General features: G+C 40.4%; 1 protein-coding gene across 1 annotated transcript; it reads left to right on the plus strand.

The window, feature by feature from the left end:
- The first annotated feature begins 4761 nt into the window (after positions 1-4761).
- commd2 (COMM domain containing 2) lies at positions 4762-9978 on the plus strand. The gene is made up of 5 exons (XM_048168916.1): positions 4762-4990; positions 5693-5770; positions 5854-5936; positions 6055-6228; positions 8161-9978. Exons 1-5 carry the CDS (start codon positions 4924-4926, stop codon positions 8356-8358), a joined length of 600 nt encoding a protein of 199 aa, XP_048024873.1. The 5' UTR covers positions 4762-4923; the 3' UTR covers positions 8359-9978.
- The last annotated feature ends 2626 nt before the right edge of the window (positions 9979-12604 follow it).

Below are 12604 nucleotides of genomic sequence, written 5' to 3' on the forward strand. Positions count from 1 at the left end.
AGGATGCGTATTTTCACATCCAGATAGCCCCCCGTCACAGACGATTCTTGAGATTCGCATACGAGGGAGTGGCGTACCAATATACGGTCCTGCCCTTCGGGCTGTCTCTGGCTCCTCGCACTTTCACCAAGTGCATGGACGCGGCGCTTTCCCCTCTGAGGCAAATGGGAATCCGGGTCCTGAATTATCTCGACGACTGGCTCATTCTAGCCCGTTCGCGAGCCGAGCTGGAACACCACAGATCCGTGCTCCTCAGCCATTTACAATGTCTGGGTCTCAGGGTCAACTTAGCCAAGAGCTCGCTGTGCCCCACCCAGCGAATCTCGTTTCTAGGGGCAGTTTTCGACTCAGTCCGCATGACGGCAGTAGTCTCGCCGGAGCGTGCTCTAACGATTCAGCAGCTCACGGCCTCGATCAAGAACAAAGCCTGTCTCCCTCTGAAGTTTTTCCAGAGGCTGCTAGGGCTGATGGCTTCCGCCTCCCCGGTGCTGCAGCTCGGCCTTCTTCGGATGCGGCCTCTTCAGTACTGGTTGAAGTTCCGGGTTCCTCCCAGCGCCTGGCGGCACGGCCGCTTATGTCTCAAAGTCAATCAGGCCTGTCTTCTAGCCCTGAAACCTTGGATGGACCCTATGTGGTTCAAGCGCGGAGTACCCTTACAGGCGGTCTCACGAAGGACGGTGCTCTCAACGGACGCTTCCAACTCGGGTTGGGGCGCTGTGTGCGAGGGCAGACCGGCCTTCGGCTCGTGGAGTCACGAGGAAAGCCGTCTACACATCAACTGTCTAGAGATGCTAGCAGTGATGAAGGCCCTTCAGTCTTTTCAGGCTCACTTGACAGGACGTCATGTTCTAGTCCGATCGGACAGTATGACAGTGGTGTCATATTTAAACCACCAGGGCGGTCTCTCGTCCAGCCGCTTATGCGCTCTGGCGAAACGTCTTCTGGAATGGGCTCTTCCGAGGCTTCAGTCGCTCAGAGCGACTCATGTTCCTGGCAGGAACAATCCGGGCGCAGACATGTTGTCACGGAGCAACATCCCCTCTGACGAGTGGATGCTCCACCCCCAAGTGGTCCTCAAGATTTGGGAGTTCTTCGGGAGGGCAGAGATAGACCTCTTCGCCTCAGAAGACAACTCTCATTGCCCAACATTTTTCTCGAAGGAAGTCGATGCTCTGGCCCATACATGGCCCAGCACGCTCCTTTACGCCTTCCCTCCGATCGCACTGATCCCTCAGGTCATCAGGCGCATCAGAGAAGACCAACACAGAGTCCTTCTGGTGGCCCCGCTCTGGAGGAACCAAGTTTGGTCCTCGGAGCTGTTCAAGCTCTCCCTGAGAGCCCCGTGGCCGATTCCCCTGAGACGGGACCTCCTCTCTCAGGCAAACAGAACAATCTGGCACCCACAGCCGGAGCTTTGGGCTCTGCACCTCTGGTCCCTCGATGGGAGCCGACCAGCCTCCCCGGGGACGTCCTAAATACCATTTCTCAGGCTAGAGCCCCGTCCACGAGACGCCTCTATGACCAGAAATGGTCGGTCTTTGTTGATTGGTGTTCCTCACGCAACATAGACCCTGTGGAGAGTGACGTATCCTTCATACTGTCTTTCCTCCAAGAACGCTTGGAAATGGGGCGCACCCCTTCTACTCTTAAGGTTTACGTAGCAGCCATTGCGGCGTTCCATGCTCCCATTGCTGGCCAATCAGTGGGACGTAACGGCCTTATAATCCGTTTCCTGAGGGGTGCTAGGCGATTGAATCCTCCTCGCCCCCTCACCGTTCCCACTTGGGACCTCTCGTTGGTCCTCAGGGCCTTAAAGGGAGCCCCCTTTGAGCCAATGGGTTCAGCCGATCTCAGGCCCCTAACGCTAAAAACCGCTCTGCTGTTAGCACTGGCATCGGTTAAGCGCGTTGGCGATTTGCAGGCCCTCTCTGTGAGCCCTGCATGCCTTGAATTTGGGCCTGGAGACTCGAAGGTCGTTCTGAAACCTAGGCATGGCTACGTTCCTAAGGTGCTCTCAACCCCGTTTAGAGCTCAGGTCATCTCGCTTTCTGCTCTTCCTCCCTCGGCGGATGAACGAGAGCTAGAGCTACTCTGCCCAGTCAGGGCATTGAGGACCTATGTGGAGCGATCGCAGCCTTTCAGGCAGTCGGATCAGCTCTTTGTTTGTTTTGGTGGCCGCACCAAAGGGTCTCCGGTCTCAAAACAGCGCCTTTCCCGTTGGATAGTGGACGCTATTAACCTGTGCTACTCCTCACTGGGTGCAGACTGCCCCATAGGAGTCAGGGCCCACTCCACTAGAGGAATGGCTTCCTCGTGGGCTTGGTCCAACGGAGTTTCCATTCAAGACATCTGTGAGGCGGCCGGCTGGTCTTCGCCGTCCACTTTTGTCAGATTCTATCATCTCGATGTCCCGACCTTGCAAGCTCGGGTTCTTTCAGTGTGATTAAGCGGCCTCTGGTGAGTTCCGCCTCACACAACCCCAGGAATTATTTCCTTAAGTGTAACTAGGGTTCGATTAAGGCTTTGCCTTCTCGCTTGTCTTTTGGACCCACTCCCATGTGTCCAATATCAGGCTGTATCGTTCCCAGCCGTGGCACGGCGTGGTTGAATTCGTTCCCCATACGCAGTACGAGTGAAGTATCGAAAGGGAACGTACTCGGTTACTAACGTAACCTCGGTTCCCTGAGATACGGAACGAGTACTGCGTCACTTGCCGTGCCACGAGGCTGCGGCTTCAGGGTCGTCGCTTCAGTCGATTACACTGAAATCCTATGGCGAAATGCCTGCTTATATAGCCCCTAACCCCGCCCATTTCGGCGGGAATATTCGCGCGCTTTGTCGCCATAGGTCGCGCAGCTATGCCGCGCCGTCATTGGTTCAACAACTTGTCTATGAGTGAACCAATGACGATGCAGTTACACTGCGTTATTGAAAAAGGCTTCAGCAGCGGGGAAAAGGGGAGACCTTTCCCCATACGCAGTACTCGTTCCGTATCTCAGGGAACCGAGGTTACGTTAGTAACCGAGTACGTTTTTCTCTGAGGCATGGTAAAGCATGGTAGCCTACTCGCAAAAAATCAAGAAAATTAGATTTAAACAATAAGACTATACGTGTTGAGCTATATAATAGTTTTCTGTCTATAAATGTAACCAAACAGTTGTTCCCATGTATATTAAAACATGTATCATATTAAAGCATCTTTGGTGTTTCCATAAAACCGGAAACCGAGGGTAATGTGGGTGTGACGCAATTGACAGGCGACTCCTCACACGTCCTGGAGCCTTGGCTAAAATTGCAATTTTCTCATGATTTACAAATAGTTGGAAACATTTGGGATATTGTTAGTACTCAAGTGAACAAAATATATAACACTGGCCTAATGGTTTTTGGATATTTTACTGCAAAAATTTTACATATTGCAGCTTTAATGTTAACATTGTTATTATCAATGATGAGAATACTTTTTGTGCACAAAAACAAAACAAAAATAACAACTTTATTCAACAAATTCTTCTCTACCCTGTCAGTCTTGTACGCAGTTGACATAGTGAATACAGTTCAGCGCTCAGAATGTTTACATTCCTACGCTGGCTCAGTATTGGCCGAGGCTATTCACATGAGCAGCACGACACATGCGTGTGATGCTGACGCAGGAGCCAGCCAATACTGCGTACAAGTCTGACAGGGTAAGGAAGAATTTGTTGAAAAAAGTCATCATTTTTGTTTTGTTTTTGCACACAAAAAATATTCTTGTCCCTTCATAACATTAAGGTTGAACCACTGTTGTCACATTGACTATTTTAACGACTGTGGGTGGTAGATCCTTTTCCTATTTATCACCCAAACTCTATAACAGTCTTCATAGCATTGTTCGGGAAGCAGACACACTCTGTCTCATCTTTATCCAGAGGTTACTGTAGTCAGCAGGATCCAGTCCATATCCAGATCAGATGGTGTACCTGCACCGAAACGTAGCCCTGAATGTCAGCAGAGACTATGTCTACTAGGCAATCCCCTGTGAAGGCTTTGTTGACATGAAAGCCATTGGCACAGATCCTCAAGCAGAGACCACAAGAACCAGAGAGGTTCATTACCGGCGTAATGAATCCTAAATCATAATGACACCGTGTCCATTTGTTGGCATAGGAGAACTGGCACACTGACTGGTTTCTCACAAGGTTTTTTTCTCTGTCACCTGATGGAGTTTGGGTTCCTTGCCACTGTCGGCTCTGGCTTGCTTATTTGGGGACACTTAATATTCAACAATATTATCGATCTGAATGTACTGACACTGTTGTATAAGAACTGAACTGAGCTAGACGATGACATCTTTTTTTTTTCTTTTTTTTTTTTTTTTGTAGAACTGCTTTATAGATGAAATTACCTAATTTAATGATGTTTTTTTTTACAACAGAACTGAATAAACACTAAACTGACTGAACAGCACCCCAAATGCATAATTTTCATGTTGGTTTTGAAACAATCTGTATTGTATAAAGCATTATATAAATAAAGGTGACTTTTTCATCCATTATGAACTGTGACGTACAAAAATGAATAAAAATAAACAAAATGAATAGCAATGCAATTTAAACATGCTATTGTGAAATTTTTATGTATTTTTTTCACAAATATTAAGCATTACTTATTTTAGATGTACATTGATATGTATAAAGCATGATTCAACCACTAAATGTTAAATTCAGAAAATCACTCATTGTCGATTTTGGTTAAAGTGAGTGAGTGGATGCTGTGGAACTACTGTAGCTCTTCTCGTTTGTTTCACTCGGACTGTATTGAGGTGCGCGCACAGCTGATCATGTGACCGTAATGCAGGAGAAGCTTCACTAAACATCATTCAATTTAAATTTAAATATACCTGACGCTTTATTTTGTGTGATGATATATTAAAAGCGTCATAAAATGCTGTTAGTTTTATCTGAGGAACACAAGGAGCATTTAGGATTCTTATCAGAAGTGGATCCTGCGGGTAAGTGATACGAAAACAGCAGGAAATCACATAATATTTACTTGTGTTTATGTTTAAGTATGTTACTGTTTATATCTGTTTATCTGTAATAAATACGTCCTTCATATAAGATTATAACGTCATGTCTTTTGTGAGTTACAGTGGTATTCGAAAGTTTGAGACCACAACTGTGTGTGTGATCTTTTGCGTTTATACAGCCGGAATCATAAATATTTCTTCTTCTTCGTTTTAGCATAACATTTATAACATCTTTCAAAATGCAAAAAACATTTTCTTATTTCCAAGTAAAAAAAAAAAAGGACTTTGGAAGCTCTGTTTCTGCCACGAAATAAAAGATAGAAATGTATTTGCGATTACATTTCTTATATCTAACAGTTCGGGCTTTTATTATCAGAATTGTGAGGACAAAGCCTGAATATATAAACTTTAAAATAAATTTTATATTTTTGTGTTGGAAATAAGCATAGTATAATGTATATATATATATATATATATATATATATATATATATATATATATATATATATATATATATATATATATATATATATAATATTCCTTGTATGTGAGAGACTAGTGACTAACGGTACTTATTACTTAGGGTCATTATGTCAGACATAATGTTAACACACAAACTTCATTGTAGTCAATATAACATTAAAGTATCATATATGATCTTCAGTGTGATTTTATGTTTGGCAGTTGTTGGAGAATTTGGCCGAATTGCTGTGGAGTTTCTGAAAAAGGGCTCAAACCCTAAAATATACGAGGGAGCGGCACGTGAGTGAACTTGTGTAGTATTACTGCAATATGATGGGTTGTTGATGAGCTGATGTTGGTTGATCTTTTGAATGATGTCGTAGGGAAGCTGAATGTGCCATCGGAGAGCATCCAGCATGGCGTGGAAGGTTTGATGTATCTCCTCACCGAGAGCTCCAAACTTATGGTGTGTCTGTACCTCCTCAAACACGCTACAACTGATAACTGTTTGCTAAATGACTATTGTTCAATGAATTATGACAATCCATCACTTCATAGCTACATTTCCATGTGTAATCTTGCAGATTTCGGAGGTGGATTTCCAGGACTCCGTGCTGGTGTTGGGATTCTCAGAGGAGCTCAATCAACTTCTTCTTCAGCTGTATTTGGAGAACAGGAAGGAGATTCGACAGATTCTCGGCAAACTCGCCCCCAGCCTCCCCCATTACCACAACCTGGAGTGGAGGCTCGATGTTCATGTATGACAAAGGTTTTCTTCAGACACGTATCAGACTCAAAACATAGAAATCTGATTACAAAACCACATCTATGTGATGAACATCAGCAGTTAACTAAAACTAGTAAAGTGAAATATTATGTTAAAAAACTACTACTTGAAATAATGTTGTAGTAAAATTACTGAAACTAAAATTGAAATAAAAATCTAGCTAAATAGAAATATTTAAACTAATAAAATAGACAAATTCCCAAAGCAAAATTACTAAAACTTTAACTAAAATTAAAATGTAAACTGAAAATATAAAAATAAAAGCAAAAATAAAAGATTTTCATCCTCTAAAGACAAAACACAAACAAAAAATGTCACCTTTAACATTTTTGTGAATTTAAATGTATAATTTTATACTCAAATTTCAAATTTTTTAAATTTCTAATAAATAAAGAATTATAATTTTTACACTCATTATTTATTTACTTTGAAATTACTTTACACTTTTTTTTTATTAAAGGTGCCGTAGAACGTCTTTTTAAAAGATGTAATATAAGTCTAAGGTGTCCCTTGAATGTGTCTGTGAAGTTTCAGCTCAAAATACCCCATAGATTTTTTTTTTATTCATTTTTTTAATTGCCTATTTTGGGGCATCATTAAATATGCGCCTATTCAGGCTGCGCGGCCCTTTAAATCTCGTGTTCCCCTCCCCCAGAGCGCGCGCTTGCCTTAACCAGCATAAACAAAGTTTACAGAGCTAATATAACCCTCAAAATGGATCTTTACAAAGTGTTCGCCATGCAGCATGTCTAATCGCGTAAGTATGGTATTTATTTGGATGTTTACATTTGATTCTGAATGAGTTTGATAGTATGCTCCGTGGCTAAAGCTAACAATACACACTGTTGGAGAGATTTATAAAGAATGAAGTTGTGTTTATGAATTATACAGACTGCAAGTGTTTAAAAAATGAAAATAATGACAGTCTTCTCTGTGAATATAGTAACAAACGATGGTAACTTTAACCACATTTACCAGTACATTAGCAACATGTTAACGAAACATTTAGAAAGGCAATTTACAAATATCACTAAAAATATCATGATATCATGGATCATGTCAGTTATTATCGTAACTTTTTGAGACTCACTGTATTTCATTTCCATGTACTGAACTCTTGTTATTTAACTATGCCAAGATAAATTCAATTTTTAATTCTAGGGCACCTTTAAAAAAACTTTATTTGCAAAGAAAATTTGCAAAAATAGCTAAAAATTATACTGTTATTATGATTATACAGTAAACACCAAGACAGCAATACTCTCATATACAGTTTTGCTGGAAAATAATTACAACTACAACTACAAACCATCTAGGTAATTTTACCTAGCTGACAAGTTTACAAATATTACAAGCAGAATTCGCAACCAAATGTCACAGAGAACCATGGGCCATACTAAACAGGGCAAATTAGTGTGAGCAATCTCATAAAAGCGCAGATGACAGCTTAAAGTTTTGTGGTTGATCTATTGACAATGCCCAAATTAAAGAACACAGATCATTTCCATAATGACCAATGCAACCTATCAAGAGTAGCGCAAATTAGCAGGTGCAAGTGATATTGCTGCAATTACCAGTAAATTGACTAGCACAAACCTTAGTAAATCACATTGCGTGATATATTTAAAAGCTCTCCTCCCATAAATTTTGCATCTGAAAATGAAACTCCTTCAAATGCATATGCAATAAGGTCAGTCGCAAATATAACTGTCTATGCTTTTTCATTGCTGATTTTTCACTGTGCGTCTTTAGTAAGTAGTTTTTAATGGCAAAAGAGGGTTTGCGCTGACCTATGTAAATCTGGCCCTAAATGTTTAAGTTTGCAAGGCATTAAAATTCCTGTACATGATCAAAAACTGTACCCTAATAGGAAGGTGTGAACGTGTGTCTGTTCTGCTTGCAGTTGGCCAGTCGGGCTCTTCGCCATCAGGTGAAGCCCACCGTGACCCTGAAGCTGCACCTTGAGGACGGAGCGAGACACAGTTCCCACGTGCTGCAGACGGATCCCGCCACACTGCAGCACCTTATCCAAGAGCTGGAACGAGCGCTCGCTGAGCTCAAGAGCAACCACTGCCGCCGCATCCTCCGCAACATCAAATAGTGCCGTGCTGACAGTTTCAGCCGCCCTCATGTCCAGCAACACTAATGAACTGCTCAAATAGGGTTTGTTTGTTTGATTCTGATGACGTTAACAACAACAAATTCTTCAACTATGATGTTTGATACTAGGAAGGGCATTTACTCCTGATTACAGCTGTTTGCATAAATCTTCACAGTTTTAATTTGACCTTAAAGGGGTTAGTTCACCCAAAATTGACAATTCTGTCATCAGTTACTCATGTCGTTCCAAACTCATAAGACTTTCGTTCATCATTGGAACACAAATGAAGATATTTCAGTGAAATCTGAGAGATTTCTGTCCCTCAATTGAAAATCAATTTACCCAAAAACTCAAAACGATCGTAAAGAGATTGTGAACTAAATCCATATGAATGGAGTGCATATAATTCAAATCTTCTGAAGAGACATGATCGCTCTATATGATGAACAGATTTAATTTAGGCTTTTCATCATATAAAGCGATCGTTGCTTCAGAGGACTTGGAGTAAACTACTCGATACATATGGATTTGTTTTACGATCAATCACTTTATGAAAGTTTTGAAGCGTCAGAATTAATGTCAATGGAGGGACAGTAATCCCTCAGATTTAATTTAAAATATTTTCATCTGAATTTTGAAGATGAATGAAAGTTGGGTTTGGAATGATATGAGGGTGAGTAAATGATGACCGTTTTCATTTCTGAGTGAACTCACCCAGTGATGCCCCACTGGCCTTACAGTTGTTTCTTAGAGAAGAATCAATGCTGATTTGATAGTTTCATTTGTGCCATAAGTATTAACAGTTGCCTTTGCATTTAAAATAAGTATGTACCACAAGGAATGGAATGGTTTATCGTGTGTATTTCTGGGCAAGGTATTTATATTCCCAGCAATATATGGACATTTCGGACCAATTTTACTGAATGTCATATTGATCAGTTGTTGCACTTTTTCTTAAGTGTCCATAATGTAGAGTAATGATCAGACTGAATCTGCACTGTTTTTAGCATTTTCTGCACTTGGGCATCTACAGAATTCTGCGCAAAAAATTAGAAAAAAAATGTATTAAATGGAACTGAGAGCTCCACACTTTTATCTGTAAATGCCGGCTGTCCTCATTCTTGTGCTCGCAGAGTCAGTGTGGGCCTGGTAATAGGAATAATTTGAACATTAAACTGCCTTTTTCCTCAATATGCATTGCACTGTTAATATCTTAACTGTATTCATAGATGTTTTTAGTTGTTTTTCATCAGTTCCTGTAATAAAAACATAATCCATCAAATTTAGCATGTACGATCCTATTCATCCTATCAAGTTAGCATAAAACAGAAGTTCCGCTTGTCTTATTTTTTGCCTTATTGTGCCGTACATCCGAATGAACAAGAGGCTTGATTTTTATTTTTTATTTTTTTTCTTCTGTGGGGAATTGATTGATTGGATGGTTGTAGTTTGCTATTGGTGGATCTCATGTGAGTGACAGGTTGCCCCGACCTCATCATCAGAGAAGAGAAGTCACTGCAAGAGGGAGGGGAAGTTGTTTTGACTCAAGATTACGGAAAAAAAAATTGTTGTATCGGTATAAATCTTTTTAGAATAAACTGTAATATGACATTAAAAAAATAAGACGTCAATTTTGATTTCAGGGTGACTTTAATGCAAAAACATTATTTGTTTATTGTTATTTGTTATTTGGTATCAGGTTTACTTTGAGGAAAAACTGCCTGAAGCAAACTTTCTTTCTTTCTTTCTTTAGTCAGTTATGATGATCATGAGTCATTTAGCCTTTGTTGGATTTCAGGGAAACTTTCCTTGTGTCAGGATAATGATTAATTTGCTAATTGCTAACTTTTAGTACACAAGTTACAATGTCATCCACTCCCTTATGCTCTGGTTGGCTTTACTAATAGGTTGTGGTGTAACTTTAACAGCATTACATAGACACAAGAGTGGTGCATGCAAGTATGCATCCCATAATGCAGTGCAGCTGTTTTGAGTTTCTTTTATGATGTGCTGCAAAAGTTGCAGGGTCTCTACCAGGCCCTGTCCATTTATTAACTTGTTGGTTTTAATTATTTGTTTTAAAAATAATAATTAATATTAGTTAGCCCAATATCTGTTATTATATAATTACAAAAACATTTGTAAACTGTATTTTTGTCTAGTCAACATGAAATCAGTGTTATTTTAGTCATTTAGTAGTATTTAACATTTTATATTTCCAGTTTTCGTTTTAAATTCTAATTAATTTTATGCACTTGTCCTTATTATTATTTTTAAAATTTCTGTGTGGTGGATGGAAAAGTGTCTCTATGACAGGTGAAAGGGATTAACAGATTGTCTAATGCTACCAGTAAAAAGTGGCCTGCATTATTTTAAATATATCCAGTCAGTGACAGAATACAGACATTTGTCTAAAATTATTCTTTATTTTCAGCTACAGAATCTTGAATATTTTTATTCTGGTGTCACCATTGTCCTGTGCATTGGGTTACCTGCGCCAATTTCAAGCCTATTCATTTCCACCCTCGATGTAATATGAAGGAAAAATTATACATTCATCTTCAGAACACAATAATAACCGGTGAATTATTCTTCTAATAACTGGTGAATGACGGGTGAAGTGAATAACACTGATTATCTCTTCATCACGGCACCTGTTAGTGGGTGGGATATATTAGGCAGCAAGTGAACATTCTGTCCTCAAAGTTGAAATGTTAGAAGCAGAAAAATAGGAAAGCATAAGGATTTGAGTGAGTTTGACAAGGGCCAAATTGTGATGGCTAGACGAATGGGTCAGAGCATCTCTAAAACTGCTGCTCTTGTGGGGTGTTCCCGGTCTGCAGTGGTCAATATCTATCAAAAGTGGTCCAAGGAAGGTCCATGCTGACCCCTGTCCACCGCCAAAAGCGCCAATAGTGGGCACGTGAACTTCAAAACTGGACCATGGAGCAGTGGAAGAAGGTGGCCTGGTCTTATAGAATTATAGACAACTTACAGGATCTTAAAGGATCTTCTGCTAACATCTTGGTGCCAGATACCACAGCACACCTTCAGAGGTCTAGTGGAGTCCGTGCCTTGACAGGTCAGGGCTGTTTTGGCAGCAAAACGGGGACCAACACAACACAATATTAGGAATGTGGTCATAATGTTATGCCTGATCGGTATATATATATATATATATATATATATATATATATATATATATATATAAATCCATTTGAATGTCTGCTGAGGAAAGCGATCTTGGTCCATAACAGTGCTAAAAGAACATCCTTTGTTTATAAAAGTCCCTTTCAAATTAAGTCTCTTGCGACTGACTCATTCATTCGTAGGGCTTGCCGCCATCTAATGGCGTATTAATAAAACTTTCACTCAATCCATATTACGCACTAATGGACCCTTTCTCAATGCCAAACACAACATATTATTTATATAAAATAATATTTAACAACAATATTGCCCGTTTTATGTACCCAAAATGAATTATATCTCATGTTTAAGAGACAGCAGCAAATCCCAGAAGCGCTGGCCGAGATGAAGCTGTTCTCGGTGGGTACATGAGCATTGAATGGTTGCTGACGTCCTGGAGCTCACATCTCTGTAAACACCTAAACAAATTATATAAAATAGGTGCTATATGGTTAAATATGAGTCACAAACTTCAGGTCTAAACAAGTACATTCTCACCTAAAAAACTCTTAAAACTACAGTTTGCGGTAAAACAAGTGTAGTATTTGAAAAAAAAAAAAAAAAAAAATGGTGGATTTGCTCGGCCGCCATGATAGTCGCTTCAAACGGAGTGATACCGTTGGTGAAGGTAGGAGTTTTATGTTAAAACTGGTTTTGAGAAATCGCCGACAAATGCCCGAAATCACAGGCAAATCGGTGCTCGTTCACGCGAGTGACAATCACGCAGTATACAGTGGAAACGCGACTGGCTCTGGCACGCACGATAAAAAAGGAGTAAAATATCACATCATAAAGCTTTGGTGCTAGCATCAGTGACGGGAAGTACAGACAGCGGGTTGTTCAAGTATTGCAGGGTCAGGATGCTCTAGTCATGCAGCAGCACTTTTGTGGAAGGTCAGTAAAGTAAAGAGCAATTAAGGCCACGAAAACTGTTTATTGTATTGTGATATTATTAACTAATAATGTACTAAACTGAGATGTTGTCCCTGAGCACCGTAACGACATCTCTTATAAAGATTTGCAACTTTACAAAGTAAACAATGATCCAAAAAACACT

The sequence above is a fragment of the Megalobrama amblycephala genome, linkage group LG2 (assembly GCF_018812025.1).
Source record: "Megalobrama amblycephala isolate DHTTF-2021 linkage group LG2, ASM1881202v1, whole genome shotgun sequence".
In the NCBI taxonomy this organism is placed as follows: domain Eukaryota; kingdom Metazoa; phylum Chordata; class Actinopteri; order Cypriniformes; family Xenocyprididae; genus Megalobrama; species Megalobrama amblycephala.